Here is a 23,466-nt window from a genome sequence, read left to right as displayed (position 1 = left end):
ATACATGGCCTTTTTTTTCTTTCTTTTATTTAATTAAAAAAAGCCTTACTATGCATGGCATTTTCGTGGAAGGGGGGGGGGGGGGTTAACAAGCGTCTTTTGGGTTTTTGAAAAGCGCTATACAAATTGAATGAATTATTAATTATTATTAAAACAACCTTGCTATGCATGAGCTATTTTTTTAAAGCCATTTCTTAACTTGTATGATCAACCCAAGAATCAATCCCGCACGCACCCACATCCACACACGCACGCACCCAACACACACAAGTGAAGTAAGTGTAGCCCTTTCCTACATGCATTTTGTGGTTTTGATGAAAAAAAAAAATCCCTCATTTTTCGAAGCCTTGACAATATTGAATTCAAACGTACGTTATTTTGATTTCTTATTTTTTATTTTTCTGATTCTGCTTGCTTTGTTGTCCTCCCAATACTCCCACATAGTAAGTACAGCGGCATGTTCTACCCGTGCCGGCCGGCGGGTCCCTGGCGGTCCAGCGAACGCTTGCGGGCGAAGAGGTGGGTGGGGTCGCGTCCCCGGAAGCCGGGCTGCACGTTGAAAACGGGCACGTTCCTCCAGGCGGACGGGTCCTCGAAGGCAGCGGCGGCGGCTCCGCCCGCCTCGCAGTCTTTGTTGCGGACCATCTGCAGGAAGGTCTCCACGTCGGGGCCCAAACGGCCCAGCAGGCCCGTGCGCACCGCCGCCACCGTCTGCTCGTCGCACGCCTGCAGCGTCTGCAGCAGCGTGCTGTAGTACCTGCGCATGGCACACGTGGTGGCACGTGCTGCTATTGGCATTGACTCCAAAGCAGGCGATGGACTGAACAAAGAGCATTTGTGCAAAGGTCCCGCGCACCAATTGGGAGCCAACGTGCGTGCGGTCGGTCGGTCGATCGCAAGGGAAGACCGGCCCGTCCGTCTCAGCCACGCGAGACTGACGACAACGCATTGGCTCGAAATGGGGACGTGACATGCAGCGTGCTCCGACTGGCGAGTGAGGTGAAGGCGGGCGGGGGACGCGAGCGCTGCCAACCTGTTGGGGAAGTGCGTGGGCACTTGCACCACGTCGGCGAAGGCTTGCGGGTTTCGGCGCGCCGCACCGCAGATGTCGTGCGCCACCAAGCATTCCTCCTGCACCTCGGCGATCATCCTCTGGAAGATGTTGCAGCGGCGGATGGTCTGGAACACTTTGCTGCCGATGCCCTGGGCCACGCAGTGCAGACTCTTCTTCACAAACGTCTTGCCCTACGAGCACAGGTCAGGCGGGGGCGCACAGGTCAGGCAAGGGCGCACACGGCAGGCGGGGGCGCACACGGCAGGCGGGCGCGCACACGGCTGGCGCGCACAAGCCGGGCGCAGCGTTTGTCGCCACTCCCATTGCCAAAGGAGCCTCTGTCACTCTCGCCGGCGTTGGTCACCTCCGTATCGAAGGTGGCGGCAGCTTGCAGGAACAGCTCGCAGATCTCGTGCATCCCATCCGTGTCGCAAGTGGAGTTTTCCAGGCAGGAGAAGAATCCGCAACCCACCGCCACCGCGCCGTTCAGGCAGCGCGCCACCTCCGCTACGGCCACGCAAACGGGACGTCAGCATCGCGTCGGACACGGCGGCGACGGGCGTGCGAGCGAGCGAGCGAGCGAGAAGCAAAGCGCTCACCGGGGCTGTTGGAGGAGAAGCGGGCGCGGCGCGGACCCGCCTCCGCGCTCTCTGGCTCCAAGCACCACGCCGAGGACGCCACCACGGCCACCAGCAGCTGACAAGACCACGACGAACGCCACATCTTTCAGCGGGATGCGGGTCGGCGGGCCGCGCGGGCCTTTTAGGGGACGCTCGGGCCAATGGGAGCGCGGATCCTTGCTGACGTCACGGGACGAGTCCAGGGAAGAATGTTCCGTTGGGCGCCCGTCACTTCCCGGTCGTTTGGATTCTGCTCACGTTCCTCTCAAGGGGGGAGTGGGAGGGAGCGATGTGGATCCCGCACCATTTGCACAAGGAGACAAACCTGCAGTCACAATCCTTGAAACTGCACAAATAATCCAGCACAAACAGGCGCACACGCACGTTTCTCTGACAAAGCACTCCGAGTTTATTGCGCAACACTTTGGACTGGCACCTCAAGCGTTTTTCCGCTGGATTTGTATCAGTATTATTAGCCTACTTGGTCACAAATCATTTGGTGGTGTCGGGAAAGGTCCCAGGTGAGCGTGGAAAAAGGGCTGCGTGCCTTATCTGCGCCTCCAAGAGGAAGTGGCGACCCGTGCTGCGGCGGGGTCAGCGCACACACGCAACCCATGCACGGCCGGCCGCAGCCAGCACTGAACAAACTGGGACCGGATGGGACGGGATCCTGCACACGTGGCTCAGACTAATCCGGCCTGTCGGCACATTTGGTAAAAGTGTCCTTGTTGGCGGATGAGCCGCGCGGGGGCGTCCACCTCCACCACGGCGCCGCCGCGCTCCATCACCATGATCCTGAAGGCAAAACGGAGGCGCAACATTCAGCGCTGGCTGCCTGCCGCGCTCACCTGTCGCAGTCCATGACGGTGCGCGATGGTGAGGACGGTGCAGTGGCGGAAGTGGAGGCGGATGGCCGTCTGGATCAGGCATTAACACGTTTTTGGCAAGCCTGCCCAAAATGAACATGGAAATTGTTCTTCGGGCTGCTGTGACTTTTGGCAGCTGACAAAAGGGGAAGGCGTGGGGGGGGGGTCATGCCTGTCACCATGGCAACAGCCAGGCCCACTTGTGTGTTGAACCAGGTCTTCCATACCTGCTCAAGGAGCTGCTCAAGTCTCGCAGAGCGGAGGGGCGGGGCCGGTCGCACGGACGGGACACACCAGAGTGAAGCATCGAACCAGCAGGAAAACGGCGTGATGCTGCTGGAGCTCCTCCTCTTTCTTCTTCACCAGGAGGTCGAAAATCTCCAGGAGGCTCATGGAGGCCAAGGTGAAGCTCAGCAGCTGCGAGCGAGCAAACACCGCACGCATCCTCACGTCAACAAAAAAGTCCTTTTCTTGGCACGTGAGCTAGCAAGCTATCTATCTAGCAAGCTAGCTATCATCCATCCATGCACCCCACCAATATTCATCCATCCATCCTACCATCTTGGCGCAGCACAGCAAGGAGAGCGGGAGGGGCGGTCGGCGGGGCCGCAGGCGCAGGCAAAGCAGGTGGACGGGACAGCTCGCCCACAAGAAGACGCACGGCAAGCAAACCAGGACGGTGTGCTGGAAGCACCGCGTCAGCTCCGGCTCGCTGCTGTACCACGTGGCGTTCCAGTCCTGACAACGTACGAGTGGGACGCGGGCCGCAACGACTGGGCAGACGCCGCGCCACGGTGCTCTTCACTGCGCTCCACATGAGCACTTTCTTTTGTCGTTGCAATTTACACAGTCACAATTGGAAGAAAATGGAAATGCAAAGGTCTTTCAACTCACCCACAGAGGATCCAAAGCGCCCAGTCAGTCGACACAAATCCTCCATGGCTGCCTCGTCCCGAGCGCTTCCCAAACAATGTCTCAGCTTGGCAGCTCCCCACTTTGTCACACCCTGGCGCCAAAGAACGTGCATGCGTGTGTCACACGCCCGTTTGGACCTCATTTCTCCGGTGTGTGTGCTGGGTCGGGCAAAGGCCACAGACAAAGCACTTGCACAACCCTTTCGTCTTGCTTTGAAAGCACCTTGACCACCAACGCAGTGTTGACACGCTACTCGTCCCATGCCATCCACGTGCCACGGAACGCTTTCAGAGCTAAATAGCGCTTTGCCACCATCTGGTTGCTGTACACGGAAGCCCTCTACAGCTGAGAAAGAGCAAGGGATCGCGCGGAAGAACTTCAAGCAGACAAAAGGAGTACTTTACCGCCATCTCGTGACAAGCGTAGCGGTCGGGCGGCTACCGAGGACTTTGCAGACGGCGGGCCGTGCCGTTTAAGTCACGTGATGCCGCCGCCGCCGCCGCCGCCACGCTCCTCCTTCTTCTCGGAAGAACTTAAGACGCGTGCAGGACAGTTACGTGAAAGAACACAAGTCATTTATTTGGTGTTGGCCAGGCAGGGACAGGCATTTTGCAATAAAACAAGCGGAGGTGACGGACAGCAATCCGTTCAGTTGCAAAGCGGCCCCATTTTTCTTCCGTGATGTCACTTCTCCTGCACGGGAGGGAGAAAATGAGAGGAGGGGAGGGGAGGGGAGGAGAGGCAGGCCATCATCAACAAGCAAAAGACAGACGGACGGACGGACGGACGGCGGCGGCAGCAGCATGCAAATGCTCACTTCACTCATCTGCGGTAGCGGCCCCGCTCCTTGTCCCGCTCTCGCTCTCTAGGTCGCTCTCGCCTCGGCGGCGCTCGCTCGCGCTGCCGCTCGCGTTCCCGCCGACTGCTCACCACCGCCTGCGTCCGCCTCAGGAAGTCGTCCACGCGCATGTCGTAGTCGTGCTGGCCGACCAACAAGCCCACGCCGGTCAGTTCCCGCTCCCGCTCTTCACCACAACGGAGACTCACCGGACTGGACGCAAAGGCGCGATGCGGCACCGCCGCCGCTCGCTGTTTGTCTCGGAAGCGAGGGGGCGGGGCCTCGTGCGGCGGCACGGGGTGATGATGATGGTGGTGATAGGCCTGGTGCAGGGGCGGCGGGGCGTGGTAGTATGGAGGGTGGTGGGGGGCGGGCGCCTCCACGCCGGGGTACGTTGTCTGTCGGCAGCGCAAGCGGGTCAGTCCCGAGGCAGGCGGCCGGCGCTGAGAAACAAAGACTCCGCTCCGCGGCTTACCAGGGTCTGCCAAGGAGGCGGCGGTCCCACGTTGTGCTGATAGTCTCTCATGTAGTCGTAAGACTGGCGGGAAACACAAGCCCCGTTAGCCAGCGCCGACGCTTGCGGCCGGCCGCGACCTTTGCCACTCACCCCGTTGAGGAAAATGTCCCGCCTCACGTTGGTAAAGCGCCTGCAAAAAGAACAGCAGCGTGCGTGAGCTTTGCACGGCCCGGCGCTTTGGCCGCTTCTCGGGGCCGGCTCTCACCTGTCCACGGGCTGCTCACGCAGGTCCGGGATGAAGCCTGCCAAGGAAAGCAAAGGAGATTGCTCCGTGAGCGCGGCGACCGACCGACCAGGCCGGGCCGGGCGGGGCGAGCCAGCGCCGCGCCCCGTCCCGACGACACGCAAAAGACAACATTTGAGGCTTCTTGGCCCGGCCTCTCATACCACAACCTGATCGCTGGTCGAAGTCCGGACACTCGGCCCGAGGTCGCTTCCTGCCGTGGAGGTCGTACTCTTGGAGACGACGCCTACGTGGACAAGTTGACACGTAAGACGCACGCATGCTCGCTGCTACGGCGAGGACGAGAGGACGTGTCTTTTGCAAAGAAGTACACCACCTTCAAAGCACTTTGACAAGCCCGGCCGGCGGCCGGGTACAAAAAAACGTCTCGGTTTGGAACGCAAGGTCCTAAAGTCCACGTCTTTGTCTGACTGTTGCCATCGGGTTGGTCTTCCGCCTTCCCGGTCCAGGTCTCTACCAGGGTGTTTATCCCAGTCTACCCTCGGCCGGTCTTTCTGGTCCACTTAGTCGGTGGGAATTAAAGTCAAAGTGATATTTCTTACTGTCGGTCGGGATTAAAGTCTTACTGAGGCTCGAGTCAAATTTGGTTGCTTTGCGAGCCTTGCGGGACGCTTGCTCGAGTCTGCGTAAGGAGTTGACAACGCGTCGGTCGACAATGGCGCGCACGGTAACGCTTCCGAATCTTTGCGAGAGTAACAACAAGAAAAAGTGTCATGGTAGACTTGCAAAAGAAAATCAAAGGCCAGGCAGGGGTCAACATACCGCTTGAGGTGTAAAAGTGGAGTCTACAAAGTTTCTTTCTTTCTTTCCACATCCGCGTCCACCATGATAACGGCTTGTTCAAACAAAGCCTCTTACTTTGAACGGGTGAGGGGGGGGTGGGGGGTCTGCAGTCCTGTCAGTCCCCAAAGACAAGCCCCAACCCCCCAGACTCTCTTTAGTCCATCAAATACACACTTTAGAGTTCGGCAGAGAGCAACACACCCGCCCGCCCGCGCACGCACGCGCACACACACCCACACCGCGACAAAACGTCCTCGTTCGGTGCGTTTTCAAGTGTTCTCTCTCCCTCATTGGGAGGATGCGGGGTCGTTTGATCAGGTCCATGGGTTACCAGACTGGACAAATTGTCCTCCCCCCGCACCGCCCTTTCGTGGGATAGTCCAGTGAGGCCTCCCTGTCCCCCCCCCCCCCCCCCCCCAATCAAATGAGCAAGGCCTTGAAAAAGAAAAAGGCAAAAAAAGAGTCCAAGTGGAGATGGCAGTCCCTCTCCCTCTCTCTCTCGCTTTCATTTTTTCCCCTTCCCTCGCCCCCTCCTGCTTCCTTCCATCAGTCCAGCCAATGCTTTTATTCTCAACAGTCCATCTAGATTTGGCTAGCTTCAACTGGCTACCAGTGAACCTCCTGCAAAGAGACAAAGTCAAACAAACATATGAAACCATTTGGACTCCCACTGAGCAAAACTCCACAGCGAGCCCAGCCAGGCCGAGCCAGGCCGAGCCACGGCTGCCGGGCCCGGCGAGCCCATCGGTCGCCGTCTCCGAAGTCCGGCAGCAGAAGAACAACGGCAAGTGGGAGGCGGGGCTCGGCGGTTGGCTAACCTTCCCGGCTCGCGCAGCGGCGGGCGGCCGCGGGGTCGCGTTTCCGGAGGGGTCTCACGCTTGTGGCGAACGCGCCGGGCCACCTGGTGGATGTCCACGCTTTCGTCCAACGGGAACAGCGCGCACAGCTGGGCGCCCACGTCTGGCTGGATTTCCTGACAAAAGCGTGGCGGCGGTGGCTGAGCGTGACCGCTCTCTCTTTCAGCAGGCCCTGCCTTTCCCTTCCCGAGGGTACAAACATGCAACTCTTACTTGTCCGTCACGTCCGATCTTGACGGGCTTGTGCTCGTTCCAGGGATTGGAAAGGTGAGCCGTCTTTGTGAAGGGGAGCTCCCGCCTGCTGACAGGGAGGGAGGGAGGGTTAGGGCAGACAAAACGTGCGGCGGGCAGGGTGAGTGAGGCAGCCGAGCCGAGCCGAGCCGAGCCGGGCCGGGCCGGGCCAGGTCACCTGCACAGCCAGTCGATCTTGAAGACGCCACCCAGCATCTTGGCGTTCATGCCGGCCGGAAGCACCCAGTGGATGGGCGAGCCGCCGTGAAGAGACTCGGAAGCCAAGCGGGCAAAACCTGCAAACGCGCGGCAGGCTGTCAAGGCGCTGTTGCGGCCGGACCAGCTGGCGCCGTCCGTCCGTCCGTCCGTCCGTCGGTCCGCCCGCGCGACTCGTCCTCCGCCTCACCTTGAAACTTTCCGCTCTCCCTTACGGAGAAGACCAGGATGACGCTGCGAGCCGAGCGGAAAGCCGCGTTCAGCTTCTTCTCGTTGACAGGCAGCGTGGACCACACGCCCTGAAGCGGACGAGGAGAGCGCAGGTCAGCGAAGCCACGAGGAACGTATGCAAGCAAGGAGAGGACAGGAAGAAAAGGACTCCGGCTCATTCATTCAAACGTGAAATGAAAAGAAAGAGCTAAAGAGGCAGTCATTCGTCTGCGGCCGCTTTTCAAAGAAAAGAAAAGAAAAGGCAAAGCAAAGGCGAGCGGCGTACTTTGGCTTTGGCCAGCGAGACGTTCTCGTGGTTGTTGCTCTTGATGACGAAGAAGCGCGAGTCGCGCAGGATGTAGCGAAGGTTGCTGGTGGGATCTGTGAGACAAGGGCAATTCAGCACGCTCAGCCAAAAGAGGAAGCCAGCGAGCCAGCGAGCCAGCGCAGCCCAGCCCCATCGGCCCACTTACTAACAGCGCGCACCGACGACGAAAGCTTCTCCCGCTTCTTCTGGGAACCTGTGAGGACAGAAGGCGCTCACAAACGGGAAGCCATGGCGGCGGTGGCGGCGGCGGCGATGGCCCTCCCCACCTGACGCGTCCGAGGCCGAGCGTGCCGACTCGCCGTCGGAGAAAGTGACGGAGGAGGCCGAGCGGGAATCTCCCGCCTCGCTGCGCGTGTCGTAGTCGTTGCCCTCGGCGCGCCGCTCGTACTCCTCCTCGTCCTCGCCTTCCTCTTCCTTCCCGCCTTCCTCCTCCTCATCTTCCTCCTCCCCCTCCTCCTCCTCCTCGCCGTCCCCCTCCTCTTCCTCGTCCTCCTCACCCTCCTCTTCTTCCACCACCTCCTCCTCTTCTTGCTCTTCGTCGTGCGAGGTGGCGGCGGCGGCGGCGGCCGGGGAGGAGCCTCCGGAGAGCTGCTCCGACGCGTACTCCGGCGCCGCCTCCTCCTCCGATTGGTTGTCCTCCGGATGGTGGGAGGGGCTGCTGGAGCGCTTCTGCGTTGCGCCAAAGAAACAAATACAGACAGATATGTGACATGGATGTCTTTTCCGGCGCTGTTAATAGTCTGTCAGACAGCGGCGGTGAGGTCACGCCCAGCGAGCTGTTAGCACCTGCTTGGCGGCGTCCCTGGGCGAGCGTCTGCATCTGGCTCTCTCGCCTCCGCGGCTGCGCCCGCCGGCGTCTTTCATCCCTCGGCGGCTCTTTCGCTCGTCGTAGTCGCCGCCGCGGTAGCCGCTGACGTGGCGTCTGTGAGGACTGCTCGCCGACCTCTTGGAGGACGAGGAGGAGAGGGGCGCCCCCGAGCCTCGCTTATTGGCCGAAGACGACCTGGAGGGGGCGTGGCTGGAGGAGCCCCGTAGCCGCTTGCGGTCGTGGCACTCTGAATGCTCGCTCTTCCGCTTCGTTCCTAGCGCACACGTGCCAAAAAGAACATGGATGGTTGGATGGATGGATGGATGAGAAAAAAAGACACTTACGCGCACACGTACGCGCACGCGCGCACACACACACACACACACACACACACACACACGTACGCGCACACACACACACAGCACAGCACAGGCGCTACCTTTCTTATCGGTGATGTGTCGCTCCGTCTGAGGGTTGTACAGCTCGTCGTCCTGATCCGGCGCTTCCGTCAAAATGTCCTCTAGCACGGTGAGTTCGCCATCTATCAGGTGACAGAATCAACTTAGGCAACGGGCGCTCAAATTCACAACAAACCCAAACCAGGTTGGACTCAGCACTTCTAGTAAAAGTCATGTCGATCGATGTAGATCCTCCCTCAGGCATGAGACGGCAGCTATCTTTTTTCGATTTTTGGACAATTGGGACTCAAAAGAGTTGCATCTTATCAACATCAACAACAAGGTTGGTAGGTATGCAGGTAGGTGATATGATCAGTGTTTTCCTTGAAATGAAAGCCGGTGCAGTTGAGGAGACAACACGGAGGCTAGAGCTAGATCAATAAGGTGAGTAGCGAGAGCACAACAAAGACAAGCTAACGGGCCAAGCAAGCAAGCGAGCGAGCGAGCGAGCGAGCGAGCGAGCGAGCTAGCCCAACTACCTTTGTCCTCGCGGCGGTCGGCCGCCATCTTTGCGCCGACGCGAGCTCGCTACTTGTACTCGATGGCGACGTGTTTGGTTATCGTCGAAGATGAGCGAAAAGGTGAACAAGTCACAAATTCGAGAGGAACGATGAGAGAGAGAACATGGGAAGATGGCTGTCTGGTCCGGAAGTTCTTCTTGTCTGCTCGGTGACAGCTTCCGCTAAATTTGTGGCGTCACCAAACACTTTACGGCATTCTTACGCGTCACCGTGTACTGCTGTTGTTGTTGTTTTCTTTGATTCTTATTAATATTATCGTCGTGTTGTTGTTGTTGGATTGGTGTTATGTGCACTTTGTTAAAGCCGCATCTGTTGTGAAATGCCAAATGCTGTCGTCATAATAATCGGCCAGAAAACATAAGTGCTCAATATAAGAATATATATATACATATATAAAGGAAATCCTAATTGTGAGTTTGAATTTGTTTGCGAGTGCTTGTTGGAATGATTTGAAGTCGTCGAACAACAAGCAAGTGAAGTCAATAAAGGACAATTCTTCATTTGGGTCGTTTTCATTTAATTCCCAACCCAGGCCAGTAGGTGGCGGTCATACGCCGGAAAGCAGAAGGCTGAAGAGGAGAGGAAGCGGCCGGCGGCCACAAACGTGACGACACAGCGGAACTCTGGTCCACGTCAGCGAGCGTCGCCGCGGATCGTCCCGTTTGTGCTGGCCCACCACATCAGTTGGTCCGCTCGCTCGCTCACTCGTTCCGATGGCAGACGAGGGCACGCGCAAGACGGTGTCTCAGATTCCTCTGCTTAAAACGAAGGCGGGCCCGCGAGAGCGCGCCCTTTGGCCGCAGCGCCTCAAGGAGGAGTACCAAGCCCTCATCCGCTTCGTGGAGAACAACAAGGCCGCCGACAACGACTGGTTCCGCCTCGAGTCCAACGCGGACGGGACGCGCTGGACCGGCACGTGCTGGTTCGTACACGAGCTGCTGCGCTACGAGTTCCGCCTGGAGTTCGACATCCCCGTGACGTACCCGGACACGGCGCCGGAAGTGGCCCTGCCGGACTTGGACGGCAAGACGGCCAAGATGTACCGCGGCGGCAAAATCTGCCTGACCGATCACTTCGCGCCGCTGTGGGCCCGCAACGCGCCTCGTTTCGGCCTGGCCCACCTCATGGCGCTCGGGCTCGGCCCGTGGCTCGCCGTCGAAGTCCCGGACCTGATCGCCAAGGGGCTGGTGATCCACGCGGAGCAGCAGAAGGCGGCGTCGTCGTAGTGACGCCACGCGCACGCGTCAGAACGTTCTGCGTCACGCACGTCAAGCGCTGCCCTGCAAACTTGTTCACCATTCAAATCAAACCCGAAAGCAGTCCTCTGCCAAAGGCTATGTCAGTAAAGCATAGGTGGTGGAGGGGGTGATCATGACTTCAAACGATGAGGAAATAAAATATCCAATCATTTTCAAAAAGAAAGGAACTTGTTTTTCCCCTCACACATTGCACATCGCGCTGCCTCTTCTGGCGTGCCCAATAGTCTCTGCAGAGGATCAAGAACATGTGTAATATGCTAATTGTTAGCCCGTGTTATTATGGCGGGACCGACCATTTCCAGCGAGATAGAGGCTCACTTGGATCTGAAGGCAACTCTTGTCTTAAACCATACAAGTTGTTCCATTGAAGTGCTTTCCCCCCAAAACAATTGTGTAAGAAGTTCAAAGTATGTGAACAGCAACTGAAAAAAGATGATTTTATTGCATAAAGAAGCAGAACTAGGAAAACAAGCAACTGCGTCACTCTGACATCCAAAGTTTAAAGGTTCTGTCGTAGGAGCACGTGGCGATGAGTTTGCCGTCGGGAGAAACGTCCACGCCCATCACCTGGCCAAAAATGAGCTGTCATCATTTATCGCCTTTTTTTTTGGTTGCTTTTTTGCTAAGATAGTAAGGGAGCGCTGAATCCGAGACGCGCTCGTGGCTACTTTGGGGTTGGACAGAGAAGAGCAAAGGTCTACCTTGCCCTCATGGCCGGCGAGCGTCTTCAGCGGCATCCAGCCGGGGTGACTCCAAACCTTGGCCACGTTGTCGTACGCGCACGTCAACAGGAATTGGCCGTCCGTGGCTGCGCACGCACGCACACATGCACGCACGCACGCGCGCACAGGTTGAGAAAAGGCAATCAAGTGGCTTCATGGTAGCGAGATTGAGCAGAAACGGAGCGGCGGCACTTACGCTGGAATCGGACGCCCGACAAAAGGTTATGGTGGGCGGGGATTGTGTAGAGACACTTCCTGTTCCTCAGCTCCCAAACCTTGCAGGTGTTGTCTCCACTTCCTGTGGCCAGGTGGTAGCTGAGTGAGAGGGGGGGAGGTCACTTGTTTGCCATTCTTACAGGAGAAGCGGAAAAAAGGTTGCCGTGGTCTGATTGGCTGACCCGTTGGGGGAAAAGTGCACGCTGTAGATCTCCTTAAGGTGTCCTTCCAGGAAGACCACGCAGCGCCCTGTGCGGAGGTCCCACACTCTGCCAAAGGCATCCAGGCCCCTGCCGCGCAAGACCAAGCCCGTTCAGACGTGTGCCGTCCGTCGGTCACCTCGTCCCAAAGACGCGCTGGCTCCGAGCGCTCGCCTACGTCCAACTTGGCGCTTACCCGGTAGCCGCCAGCGAACCGTCGGGATGGAAATGAAGGTCGTGAACGCCTTTGCTGTGGCCTTCCTGGTGCAGGATCTCCTCCTGCACCTCCATGTCCCAAAGACGCCACGAGTGATCGTAGCTGCACGGCGGAGCAGGGAGAGGGGGAGAGAGAGCGCACCATCATGAAACGAGCAGACCGTGAATGCAGTCACCATGATCGTTTGGCCTTTCTGCAACTTCACCGAAAGCTCGATTAGAAGAAGAAGAAAAAAACACATTTTGTCCGATTCGTCGGTCAGCGGCACTTTTGTGTGCCACTTTTGAGCATGCGCGGCGGCGGCGGCGGCGGCAATTTACCACGTGGATCCCAAGAACCTTCCGGACGGATGCCAACACACGCGGGCGACCCGCTCGCCGTGGTCGTCGATGCTCACCACCGGCTCGTCGCTACGACCGCCGCACAGGAAAGGCTGCCGTTAGCTTTGACTTTGTTTTCCCCTCGACTCCGCCCCGCCTGGTTTACCTGAGCAGGTTCCACAGCTTCACGGAGCCGTCCGCCGCGCACGAGGCCAAACTGACGTCCGACGGGTCGAGAGACACGCCGGCCTGCGGGCGGAAGACCACCGCGCCCACGTTGGTGTTGTGACCTGCTGACAGAAAGGGGCGGAGTCTTGAACAAGAAGCCACAAAGCGCGACGGCGTTCCCCAGCGGCCCGGCCCACCTCGCAGCGTGCGAATCAGGTTGCAGTCGGGGACAGACCACAGCTTGCACAAGCCGCTCCTGTCGGGCAAGTATCGCGTTAGCGTAGCATTAGCTGCCAGCTTCTGCGCGCGGCGAGTATATCACCAGGAGGCGGTGGCCAGCATTTTGGAGTCGGGACTGAAGTGGCAGAAGCTGATGGGCCGATCGTCGCCGATCTGACTGCAGAAGTTGTTCAAGTTCTGAGGAGGAGCGGCACATCAGCAACAAGTAAAAGCCCGTCCGTCCGTCCGCCCGCCCGCCCGGCGATGGCAATTGGCGCTCACTCTCAGGCTCTTGTTCAGCTCCTGCTGGCGGATGGTTTTGGTTGCCTCGCAAATTTCCTTTTGGCCCCGTGCCACCTCCAGACGTTTCATCGACCTGCCAGCCGGCACACGCACGCGCTTCTCATATTTGCACGTCCACTTTGACCGAGTCGTTGGCCACTCACCTGGGCAGAGAGTAACGAGCCAACCAGAGGCGGGCGTCCTTGAGAGAAGCCGGGCCTTCGTGGTACCACGTCTGATGGCACTGTCGAGAAGGCAAAGCAAAAACACGGGCGCTTTGCATCTTCATACACATGGACGTGCCGATTGCTGCTAACCTCCGCCTGGGATCGCTTGGCTCGCTCTTCGTCTCTTCTGGACTTCTTCAGCGCATCTGGACCCACCACGGACAAAATGCCACGCAGCCTGAAAGGTGGACAAGACAGCGGTCAAAGGAGAGGGATGAGGCAGGGGATGCAAGTGAAAGCGCACAGTTGAGGGAAACGGCTAACCTCTCCCGCCGATCCGCCGGCCCCTCCCCAAACAAGGTGATGGGCTCTCCGAGCGCTCGCAGCCCCGCCTTGACCTCGGTGTCGTCGGTGGATACGGTGATCTGCCGCGCTCGCCGCCTTCTCTCAAATTCGGCCAGCGCTTCCTGTTGCCTCTCGTTGACGTGCTCCTCCAGCTCCAGCGTCTCGGCTGCAAAGCAAAGGGGGACGCGGGTCAGGCAGCGGGACGCGGGTCGGGCAGCGGGTCGTGCGGCGGGCGCCCTGCGGCGGGCGTCTTCAAACGGCGTCACCCACAAGACGAGATGTTGATGTTTCCCGCTTCAATTCCTGCCTTGACGCCATCGGATCCCGTCGTCAAAGCCCCGGCGAGCTCCGCGTTCAGACGCTCGCGCTCTTTTTCTTCCAAGCTTCCGTAGAACACGCGACCTTTCTTCGGGGCAGGGGCCAAGTCCTCCTCGTCTGACATCTCGGAGCAAAGCTTCACAACAAAAGAATGGATTACTGTCATGCCTGTGCCAACGGCTAACATTTTACAATCACAGATTTAGTGAGGGGGCACAACAGGAAGTATTTTCACAAGGAACGTGACATGCTAAGACATGAAGGAATACTAAAAGTATGACCATAGTACACCAGCTACCTACCTACCTACCTACCTACCTGCAACAAACAAGTGTCGTTAAACCCAGCATTCACTGGAGCATAATGGTTTTAGAAAAACAATGACATTTTCGCCAGCATTTGAAAACGATGACAACAATGAAGAGCGAGCCTATCAAACAAACGTGCCCCGCTACCGTTCGCGGCTAGCGTTAGCATTAGCCACATGGAGCATCAAAGGAGCGCTGAAATTTCACATGACAACATCTGACCTTCCTTTGAGTTCGTAGCCGCTAGAGTAATGGAAGCCAATCGCGACAATATACATTGAAAAGTCAGGAAACTCACATTTGTACAAAAGCGATGAGGCGCAGTACGAATGGGAGATGGCCCGGATGTGAAAGGATACGTCACATCCTTTGGAGTTCAGAGGTTACACTTGTCGCCGATGAGATGGGCTGCGTCCAAATTGACAGGCTGGCTCAGCGGCCGGTGTCCAAAGTCACGTTAAGGCCGTCCGAATTCGAGAGCGAGCGGGACTGACGTCATGCGACCATCGCAGAGTTTTAATGCTCGCTCGCTCGCTCGCTAGCGATTTCTTCCATCTTGTAGCCGTGGAGGGCAGTATTACGCCGCGTTACGGCTGCACTGCGGAAAATCTGACGGAAGAAGAAGAAGAAGAGGTTGCGCTTCCTGTAGGCGCTGCTACAGCAACGAAAAACGACAACATCTCAAGCCGCAAAAGACTACAAAAGTCATTTCGGCGAGGACACAACGCAACTTGGAATCAATTGAACAGGTACATTTTTGCGTACTTGTTGCGTCAAAGGCGGGAGAAAGCACCCTTTTCGCCGCGTTCACGCCAAACGTTGGGAAATGCGTCAGTCAGCATGGGCTAAGCGCTAGTGTCAAGCGCCTGCCAAGCTCTTCAACCGCTTGCCAAGCTCTTCAACTCGGTGGACTTCTTTGGGTTACTCAAGTAATGGCGTACTTAGAGAAGTTAAATTGCAGCAAACACCCCCAATTCCCATGTTTGGCTGACAAGCATCGAATCCATACGTACGTACGTACATACATACGTCAGCAAGAGTAAGATGCACAGATATAACGTAAGACCGAAACTTATTAAGCCTTATAAACACTTTCACCATTGTAAACTTGGGCTGAAATGGCAGATTTTTGTCAATGATGACTTGACTATGAATATACTGTACATACACAGCACGTAAAGCAAGGTAAACATACGTTCGCACATTTTGAACGATTGAAGATAACCATCGGGATTGAGTCAAGCTCGTGGCTGTTGATTTGTACTGACATTTTCACCAGCTTCCGAAAAGATGTTGAGGAGAAAACCAACTCGTCTGGAGCTTAAGATCGATGACACGGACGAGTTTGAGAGCATCAAGAAAGAGCTCGAGGTCATTTCTCCATTTGCCATCTGACTCACTCTGGTCGGGCAAAGCAAAAGAGCGCATTTGGATTCCCTGCTTGTTGCTTTCCTTTCCTGCAGGCACGGAAACGGCAACGAGAAGAGGTGGAGTCGGGAGCCGGAGTGGGCGGGGACTCTGTGGGCAGCACTGACGTCATTGAAACCCCGCCCAGCTGTACCGCTGCGTCGAGGGCGGAGCGAATTGGCTACAAACCGCACCCCAAAGCCACCACCCTGCCCACCCTCTTTGGAAGTTTACAATTTTCATAAATTCACTTGAGTTGCAATTAGTCGACATCACTAAGGCCTGAATTGGATGTACTTTGGGGTTTTTTTTAAGCCATTATCTTTCGGGAGCTGCTGCCGTAATGGAGCTACAGCCCCGCGCTGTGATCAACACGCAAAGGTTTGATTTACGTCCTAAATGCAGCAATTGCTTTCTAAAAGCTTTCATTAGTCGGCGGGACTAGCGACGTACGGAAAGGCGGCACCGGGTGGCCACTCTGTCCTCTCAAGACTCATCACATCAAGAAATAACATGATTACTGATTGTCTTTTCAAAGTTTTTTAAGATTTGCTGAGAAACAAAAAGAATAAATACAAATAAAAAGTAAAGCATGAATGTACACACATATATATATACTGTATATAAAGCCATTAGTGTGGTTGCTGTGGTTACAGGGTTAGAAAGGAAATCAATTAGTTTCATGTGAAAACAACATTCTAACTGATTTTATTTGTTGTCATTATCGATGAAAGCGCGCACGTTTCCTGTTTGATTCTCCTTTGCCGACGGGAGTCACGGCAGCTGGCGCTAAACCCATTTGGTAGCAGTGCCGCGCAAACGTCCACGTCTGACATTGGTACTGTTCAAATGCCACACGCGCAAAACAAAAAAGCACCCACCGGCACCAAATAAGGAGGCCCCGTCATTTCTTCTTGATGGCGGCCAGGTCTCGCTGCAGTTCGGCGAACTTGGGTCGTTCTTCCGGGCTGTACTGCCAACAGCGCTGCATCACCTTGTACACGTCGTCTGGGCACCGCTGAGGACACGCCATCCGGTAACCTAGCGACTGCAGGGTCAGCGGGCGGGCGGGCGTATTGCAGCGGGAGACAATGCTCACCTTTCTCCACCTGCTCACGGGCCTGCTGATTGGTCATGCCCGGGTAAGGGCACACCCCCAGACTGAAGGTTTCCCACAGCAGGATGCCGTAACTCCACACGTCGCTTTCGGAGGTGTAACGACCTGCGGGTCAAAGGGCCGCCCTTCACTCGCCACTCGCATTGCTTGTCATCAAGCTTGGAAGACGGATTTGATGGATTAAAAAAAAAAAAAAAAAAGGCCCAATGGCTTTGCTCGACGTTTTTAACCAAAGGTTCTTCCGCTTGCGATCGGGGCTTGTCAAACCTTCCTCCAAGACGTCAAGAGTCGGAAGCCGGTGGGGATTGGCCGTCCAGCCAGCCAGCCAGCCAGCCGCCTTTCGAGTGCTCACGACTGACGCTGAGAATAAATGCTTCCTCACCGTAGTTGAGCGCCTCCGGCGCGGTCCACTTGATGGGAATCTGCTTGAGTCCGGACGACGAGTAAACGCCGTCGTCTTCCTGGCGACTCATCCCGAAATCGCTGATCTTCAGCAAAGTGCCTTCGCCCACCAGGCAGTTCCTGGCCGCCAGGTCCCTGGCAGGGCGCAGGCACAGCACAGCACAGCACCGTGTGAGCGAACAAGCGCCAGCAGGGGGCGTGGTCATCGCCGCCACTCACCTGTGGATGCAGTTCTTACTCTCCAAGTAGGCCATGCCCGCCGCCGCGTCCACGGCCAAGCGCAGCAGCTGCTTGGTCTTCAGCTCGTCCTTTTTCTTCCTGAGGAAGGACAGGAAGTCGCCGCCTGACGAGGCGGCCGAGAGCCGGGCTCACAAAGGACGGAGAGGCACGGACAGACGGAGGGACGGCGCGCCTACCTACCTGGAACCAGCTCCATCACGATGTAGATGGGCTGCCTCTGAGTGCACACGCCGATCAGCTTGACGATGTTGGGGTGGTCGTACTGTTTCAGGATCCTGAACACAGGAGGGAGGGAGGGAGGGAGGGAGGCATCAAACGGAAGCTGGCCATGGAAAGGCCCGCCACCACCGCCGTCAATCTGGATGCGGGGGGCCCAACCTGGCCTCTGACAGGAAGCGGATCTTGAGTTCCGGAGGCAAGTCTTCTTTGCAGGTTTTGACAGCCACCGGCGTTTTATCTCGCAGCAACGTCCCCTTGAACACCTCGCCAAAGTTGCCCTGCGGGAAGATCAAGACGGGTTCATCTCCGGCCCGAGCTCGCTGGCGCTGGCCCTGGCCCTGGCCCACCCGCCATTGCATCAATGTGATGAAAACTGTTGTTTATTTTGCTTTTGCACGCGTGTTCTTCATTCATGTCGCACTCACCTTGCCCAGCAGCTCGCCCAGCGCCACGTCCTCGTGGTTGAGGATCCACTTTTTGTCCTGCGCAGGTGAGAGAGAATACACACACGGGTGACACACCTGGGCGACGTCATGGAGTCGCTTGCGGGCCATCAGGTACCTTGACGACGGGGTTGAGGAGCACCACGCCGGACTTTTTGGTGATGAGCTGCTTGGTGGAAAAGTGGTGCTCGATGAGCTGCGGGATATTGGCGAAGCCCGTCCCCTCGAAGCGGTACTGACTCTAGGCAACGAGAAAGACGGCCAGCGTCAAAGCGGGGTTAGGGTGAGCGCGCATCGGTTCCGACAGCGGGCACGCACACACACACACACGTACGTCGGCAAACTGGATGATGAAGTGTCGCCGCTGGTCGTCCGAGAAAACGGACAGGACGTACTCTCCCGGTTTTCCGTGGCTCTCCCTCACCAGGAAGTCACCCTGCTGCCGAAGCAGCTCTTGGGCCTCTGTGCGCGGGATGGCGCCGTGGTACCACTCCTGCTCCGCCAGGGGGCGCTCCGACGACGGGACGACGTCGAAGAAATGCTGACAAAAGGGAACGCGTCATTTGGAAAAGTAGATGAAAATTTGGCCGCTTGAAATGTTTGGCAAAAAAAAATCTAACTCATGGAAAAGACTAGTATGGATCCAAAAATGGGGGAGGGTCCATGATCCATTTTGACATGGAAGACCGCGTGCGTGATTGTTGGCCAAGTGCGGGATTTTGGGACGTGGACGGACGGCAACGTTTTGGAGGGCGTCTCACCGAGGACGAGGAGGCCAACATGGCTTTTGGCGAGCGGATCATTCCGGCCAGCGAGTGACGCAGCGTGTCCAAGCGAGAGCTCTTCTCCTTGCCTCTATCCTGGAAGGAGCAGAGACAAAGCAAGGCGTGAGGCAAAGCGGGCTCTCTCTCTCTCATCGGGGATAAGCGCCCTTACGGCCGAGCCCAGCGAGCGGCTGTCGTCCTCGTAGGGCGGAGCCGGCGGCGGAGGAGGAGGCGGCGGCGGCGGGGCGTCCGCCATCGTGGCGTCCAGCAAGGCCTTCTGGGAGGAGAGGCGGGCTTCGGAGCTGCGCAGCGATTGGACGCTTTGGCGCAGCTCCAGGAGGGACAGCTTCTGACTGAGGAGGAGCACGCAGCTGAGGACACACACACACACACACACACACGTAGATCAGACAGACACACACACACACAGACAGACAAACAAAGAGGCACGCCGCAGACACTGACTCGGACTTCCTGTCCGCGTTCTGCTGGCCACTGCTGATCTTGGCGTCCAGGTCGTCCGCCAGGGCCTCTTTGGTCCTCAGATTCTGCTGAGTCAGCGCCAACTCCTCCGTGGCAGACGACAACCTGTGCACGAGGCAATGCGCAAATTAGGAAGGATTTTCTATTTGGGGGCACAACAGGAAGGATCCTTCCGGCCGCTCACATGGCCCGAAGACCGTCGGCCGTCAGCGTGTTCCAGAGGATCTCGTCGGCCGACAGGTGGTCCGCCTCGTCCAGCAGCGACGCGTCGAACTCCACGCTGGCCTCGGGGCTCTCGGGAGACCTGCGTGGCACAGGCAGGCAGGCAGACCGGCAGGCAGGCCCGCGCGCAGGTCAGCGGCGCTGCTGTCGGGAAGCCCCAAAAGGCCAATCCACCCGCCCGGGCCACCTGTATGCCTCGATGAAGTGCTGGTACTCGGCCAGCGGGTCGATCTGCTGCACCGCCGCAGAAATCTCACGATGGACTTTGACGACCTCGTCAGTCAGCAGACTGCTGATCTCGCAGTACTCTTCCAGAATGTTCTTCCTGCACACACATTTGGCACGGGTGGTGAGCACCCGCCCGCTGCTCATCTATCCTATCCCACCTTCTGGCAATTCCCCTTGCCATTGGAGAGGAATGCAAGGCCAAGCAAAAGAAAGCAAGCGAGCCGAGCGAGCGAGCACTTCTCTCAAATGTTCCCGCCTTTGATGGGCCACACGCTTTGCGGGCGATACTCACAGCGCCAGCGTCATGTCTTCCTGCATCCTTTGGAGGGCGTCGAGGAGCGCGGGCGCCGCGCGCCGGCGATGTTCTTCCTCCGCAGCGCGCGCCCCGCGCACGGCCACCACGTACTGGTTGTGCAGGTTGTGGAGCTTGGCCGTGGCTTTGTCGTAGCGCTCGTGAGCCCGCTCCGCCTCGCGGCCTGCCCAAAGAAATCTGAAGAGACCTTTCGGGGCGGCCCAGTCAACTTTTCGGCCGGCACCAGGGCAAACCTTTGGCGAGAGCTTCCCGATACTTGTCCTTGGCGCTGTTGGCGTCGCGGCTCAGCTGGCGATACGTCGACTTGAGCTTGTCCAGGTCGCTCCTGGTCACCTGGCAGAGAGTGACGTTGCTTTTTTCTCATTTATATATCTCGGCCACTTCCCACAGCGGCTTCATTCGCTTCGACGACAACTTTGGAAAGATTGGGAGCGTTTGTTGAGCGCAAGATTTAAAAGCAGAAAGAGAGAGAGCAGGTCGCTCGGTGGAAAGGGCTATTTTGAAATGCAGCACAAATGACGACGAAAAAGTGCAATTTGGAAATCCCGCAAAAATCAAGGCCCATGAAATGGGAAGCCCCAAAAAAGATTTGCGGCAGACCTTGTGCTTGTGGCTCTCCAGCTGCTGATGAAGACTCTGGTAGCTCTTCTTCACCTGCTGCTTGTCTCTGATGAGCGTGGCCAGGCGGTGCAGCGGACCCGAGTTCAGGTCATCGGCGTGACCCCGCATGACGCGACCCAGCGCCTCCGTCTGACGCACCACCTGCGACCACGACTGTAACGAGACGGGCGCGGCGGTGAACGAAGGTCGGCGGCGGTGACCGAAGGTCGGCGGCGGTGACCGAAGGTCGGCGTCCGCCTCGCCGCTCACCTTGCTGACGGTGCTGACGTAGTCGGCCGCTTCCTGTTTCTCCACCTGCTGCGTCAAGCTGAGCAGCAGGGCGGCGTACTCCTTGTCGCTCTTCACGCGCAGGGTCATGAAACGCTTGACCGTCTCTAGCAGCTGAAGACATACACGATCGGCGTCAACGCGGACGCCGCAGCTGGCGTGACGTTGCCTTCCAGGTGGTGCAAATAATCCGTTCATTAGCAACTTGACTATTTTAGCCGTGACCGACGGTTTCCAAACTCACGTCGGCGATTCCGATATTTGGCACCACAAAATAAAGGTCAGTCAATGAATTTGCAATGAATAAAAGACTTTGCATAGCGCACCTTTTTGTTTGACGAGACAGCGGCAAAGAGCGGACGAGATCAATTTGTTTCAGACATTCGCTTTCTCTTATGTTGTCACTTAGTAACGTGAAAAATCTTTTAAAAAAATCATCCAATAGAATCAGTCAGGCCCTACGTCAAATTGTCGGAATACTCTGAATTTGAGAGCACACAACTGAAATCCTTGAGACATTCCCATGCCACATTTTGCTCAGACTTCTTTTGCGATGATTGTCCGCCGCGGCCCTAATTCCTGCTTGCGAGAAGGAGGAGGAAGAGGAGGAGGAGGAGAGTGTGTGTAAAAGGCCTACATACCTTTAATTCCCAATCCTGCAGTTTGAGTAATCCCTCATGGGAATTCCTTAGATCCCGACCGAAGCCCATCATGTGTCAGGCGGCGTAACGGCAAAGTCGACGGGGGGAAGTTTGCATGATCCACTGAGGAGAGACCCCCAAAATAAAAGAAAGGGAGAAAGAGAAAGAGAAAGGGGGGGGGGGGGGTGTCAACAACGCTGACTTAACCTTCTGGGCACTTGTTGGAATTGGTTTTCATTTCAAACAACTTTCATTCTTCCAATATGTCAACGTGAGATGAACGTGTTAAGTGCTAAACACTCCCTCGCGGTCATACGAATGTTAAAAGCGAGCAACAGCAAAGTAAAGCACATCACAACAATGGCTGCTCGCCCCTGGACCAACTCCCAAGCTACTGCTGCGTCTACAGCAGCCGGAGCCCCAGCCCCAGCCGGAGCCCCAGCCCCAGCCGGAGCCCGAGCCCGAGCCCCAGCCGGAGCCCCAGCCAGAGCCCCAGCCCGGCGACAACACCGAAGCGCCGGCTGCTGGCAAACTAAAGGAAAAGTGCGTGCGGAAGGAGTGAGTCGAGTCCCCGGGTGGGACCATCCGCGCGCGTCTTGTGGCTCTCCTGCCTGCGGCGGCGCCAACGCACCCGGAAAGCGGCAATTGGGTTAGGGTGACACACTCGGTGTCCGGTCACCGCGGTCCTCTGCGGTCCCCGTCCGCGCTCATCTCGCCCCTTGAGCAGCTTTTCTCCTCCGTTTCGCACTTTCTCCCGATGCCGTCCTCCGCGGAGCTAAGAGCTAAGGCTAACAAGGAGGAGCTTCCGCCGGAAACGGAAACGCGATACCAAGACGCCATTTTGCTTTTTTTTCTCCCTTCCAAATCCACGAGTTGATGAGTTGTTGTTTTTTGTCAATCCTCCGAATCGATACTCGTAGACGCAATCGATAGCCAACAGCACACACGACAAACCAACTGAAATACGATATATACTGCAGACGTGGCAAAGTGATCATTTCCAAGCCCAACAAAAGTCTGAATATCACTTTTAATTCTAGTATTTTGCTGCTGGAAGAAAAAAGAGGAAGGGAAAAAAAAAATTGGAAATTGGAAATAAATGTGACTGAACATTCTAAAGTCGTGTCACTCAAGATGCCTCTGCTGATGTGTTTTTCCAAAAGTCCCATGCCATCAAAATGTTGTTGTTTTATGCATACGCCAAAGGAAGCCCCTCCAAATGAGCAAAATATCTGTGCAGGTTGCCACAACCGAATCCAATTGAAAGCTTTCCTTCTTTCTTTCGACGGCAGACGAGGAAATTGCAAGGGGCCCGCCCGACACCCTCATGGTCGAAGGCGTGCGTCCCCTTGGTTGTGCTACGGGCCCACCGGACTCAGCAAAGCTCAAGCGGCGACCGTGCGCCTGAGCAAAGCTCCCAGCCGCTGCCGATGGCTTCAAATTTATTTGGGGAGAAACACGACAAAAGCGTTCGGGGACCTGTGTTTCGTGGATGGGCGTGCAAAATTCAGCGGGCCTTGGAGTGGGCCCGCTGAATTTTGCCACGGCCATCTTGCCGCCGCCTAACGGCGAGAGCGAAGCTGTTTCCAATTGAGGAGAACAGCCATCCATCCATCCAGCCAATCAGAGCAAAGCTTATTGACTAGCGAGTGAGTCGAAAGTGAAAATGCCACCGTGGGTAAGCCTTCTTTCCTGGCTTAATTATTGGCCACTCATATTGTCAACATTCCACCTGTTACGCAAAAGGGGATGGGATGTTGGTGCACTCCGAGGAGGGCGTGTCGTCCGGTTAAACAGGTCCGGGCGGTCGAGCCAGCTTCAAGAGAGAGAGAGGGGGTGAGAGAGAGAGAGGGGGTGAGAGCTTTCCATTGTCTTTTGCCACAGCTCAACTT

At 57.0% G+C, this 23,466-nt stretch overlaps 6 protein-coding genes across 14 annotated transcripts; 2 read left to right on the top strand and 4 right to left on the bottom strand.

Moving 5' to 3' along the window:
- Nucleotides 1-130: 130 nt before the first annotated feature.
- On the bottom strand, nt 131-3,855 carry LOC133163861 (stanniocalcin-like). Of its 5 annotated transcripts, XM_061294130.1 has the most exons (5): nt 3,099-3,855; nt 1,654-2,957; nt 1,419-1,561; nt 1,034-1,245; nt 131-757 (listed from the first exon to the last, which is right to left on the bottom strand). In XM_061294130.1, the coding sequence occupies exons 2-5, from the start codon at nt 1,775-1,777 to the stop codon at nt 463-465; spliced, it is 774 nt and encodes a 257-aa protein (XP_061150114.1). In that variant the 5' UTR covers nt 1,778-2,957; nt 3,099-3,855; the 3' UTR covers nt 131-462. The 5 variants fall into 5 exon arrangements, with proteins under 5 accessions (XP_061150114.1, XP_061150117.1, XP_061150116.1 ...); XM_061294133.1 differs by lacking the exons at nt 131-757; nt 1,034-1,245; nt 1,419-1,561 and having other exon boundaries at nt 1,784-2,676; nt 2,768-2,957; nt 3,099-3,313; nt 3,435-3,855; XM_061294132.1 differs by lacking the exons at nt 131-757; nt 1,034-1,245; nt 1,419-1,561 and having other exon boundaries at nt 1,784-2,623; nt 2,768-2,957; nt 3,099-3,313; nt 3,435-3,855.
- Nucleotides 3,856-4,008: 153 nt separating this feature from the next.
- Nucleotides 4,009-9,620, bottom strand: ythdc1 (YTH N6-methyladenosine RNA binding protein C1). 4 transcript variants are annotated; one of them, XM_061294116.1, is made up of 17 exons: nt 9,425-9,620; nt 8,927-9,028; nt 8,466-8,761; nt 7,946-8,348; nt 7,825-7,872; nt 7,638-7,732; nt 7,332-7,440; nt 7,104-7,221; nt 6,908-6,992; nt 6,656-6,810; nt 5,198-5,280; nt 5,016-5,052; nt 4,901-4,940; nt 4,769-4,831; nt 4,503-4,691; nt 4,273-4,436; nt 4,009-4,148 (listed from the first exon to the last, which is right to left on the bottom strand). In XM_061294116.1, the coding sequence occupies exons 1-16, from the start codon at nt 9,450-9,452 to the stop codon at nt 4,278-4,280; spliced, it is 2,010 nt and encodes a 669-aa protein (XP_061150100.1). In that variant the 5' UTR covers nt 9,453-9,620; the 3' UTR covers nt 4,009-4,148; nt 4,273-4,277. The 4 variants fall into 4 exon arrangements, with proteins under 4 accessions (XP_061150100.1, XP_061150101.1, XP_061150099.1 ...); XM_061294117.1 differs by having other exon boundaries at nt 5,204-5,280; XM_061294115.1 differs by having other exon boundaries at nt 4,769-4,940; nt 5,204-5,280.
- Nucleotides 9,621-10,020: 400 nt separating this feature from the next.
- ufc1 (ubiquitin-fold modifier conjugating enzyme 1) lies at nt 10,021-10,888 on the top strand. The gene has a single exon (XM_061294139.1). The coding sequence runs from the start codon at nt 10,180-10,182 to the stop codon at nt 10,690-10,692; it is 513 nt and encodes a 170-aa protein (XP_061150123.1). The 5' UTR covers nt 10,021-10,179; the 3' UTR covers nt 10,693-10,888.
- A 260-nt stretch (nt 10,889-11,148) lies between these two features.
- On the bottom strand, nt 11,149-14,660 carry prpf4 (PRP4 pre-mRNA processing factor 4 homolog (yeast)). 2 transcript variants are annotated; one of them, XM_061294122.1, is made up of 15 exons: nt 14,506-14,660; nt 13,852-14,035; nt 13,561-13,747; nt 13,387-13,474; nt 13,234-13,313; nt 13,070-13,163; nt 12,891-12,985; nt 12,766-12,824; nt 12,567-12,693; nt 12,401-12,490; nt 12,060-12,182; nt 11,846-11,953; nt 11,644-11,762; nt 11,427-11,533; nt 11,149-11,292 (listed from the first exon to the last, which is right to left on the bottom strand). In XM_061294122.1, the coding sequence occupies exons 2-15, from the start codon at nt 14,021-14,023 to the stop codon at nt 11,206-11,208; spliced, it is 1,536 nt and encodes a 511-aa protein (XP_061150106.1). In that variant the 5' UTR covers nt 14,024-14,035; nt 14,506-14,660; the 3' UTR covers nt 11,149-11,205. The 2 variants fall into 2 exon arrangements, with proteins under 2 accessions (XP_061150106.1, XP_061150107.1); XM_061294123.1 differs by having other exon boundaries at nt 12,567-12,690.
- A 107-nt stretch (nt 14,661-14,767) lies between these two features.
- cdc26 (cell division cycle 26 homolog) lies at nt 14,768-16,211 on the top strand. Its single transcript, XM_061294143.1, has 3 exons — nt 14,768-14,956; nt 15,487-15,578; nt 15,671-16,211. The coding sequence occupies exons 2-3, from the start codon at nt 15,498-15,500 to the stop codon at nt 15,857-15,859; spliced, it is 270 nt and encodes an 89-aa protein (XP_061150127.1). The 5' UTR covers nt 14,768-14,956; nt 15,487-15,497; the 3' UTR covers nt 15,860-16,211.
- fer (fer (fps/fes related) tyrosine kinase) lies at nt 16,139-22,365 on the bottom strand. Its single transcript, XM_061294108.1, has 20 exons — nt 22,206-22,365; nt 21,575-21,697; nt 20,916-21,047; nt 20,646-20,819; nt 20,279-20,378; nt 20,025-20,208; nt 19,692-19,829; nt 19,467-19,586; nt 19,265-19,387; nt 18,972-19,170; nt 18,797-18,895; nt 18,370-18,576; nt 18,154-18,276; nt 18,018-18,074; nt 17,752-17,870; nt 17,554-17,648; nt 17,353-17,476; nt 17,114-17,268; nt 16,714-16,836; nt 16,139-16,655 (listed from the first exon to the last, which is right to left on the bottom strand). The coding sequence occupies exons 2-20, from the start codon at nt 21,644-21,646 to the stop codon at nt 16,519-16,521; spliced, it is 2,481 nt and encodes an 826-aa protein (XP_061150092.1). The 5' UTR covers nt 21,647-21,697; nt 22,206-22,365; the 3' UTR covers nt 16,139-16,518.
- Nucleotides 22,366-23,466: the final 1,101 nt, after the last annotated feature.

The sequence above is a fragment of the Syngnathus typhle genome, linkage group LG12 (assembly GCF_033458585.1).
Source record: "Syngnathus typhle isolate RoL2023-S1 ecotype Sweden linkage group LG12, RoL_Styp_1.0, whole genome shotgun sequence".
In the NCBI taxonomy this organism is placed as follows: domain Eukaryota; kingdom Metazoa; phylum Chordata; class Actinopteri; order Syngnathiformes; family Syngnathidae; genus Syngnathus; species Syngnathus typhle.
This window is presented reverse-complemented; position numbering and strand designations above follow the sequence as displayed.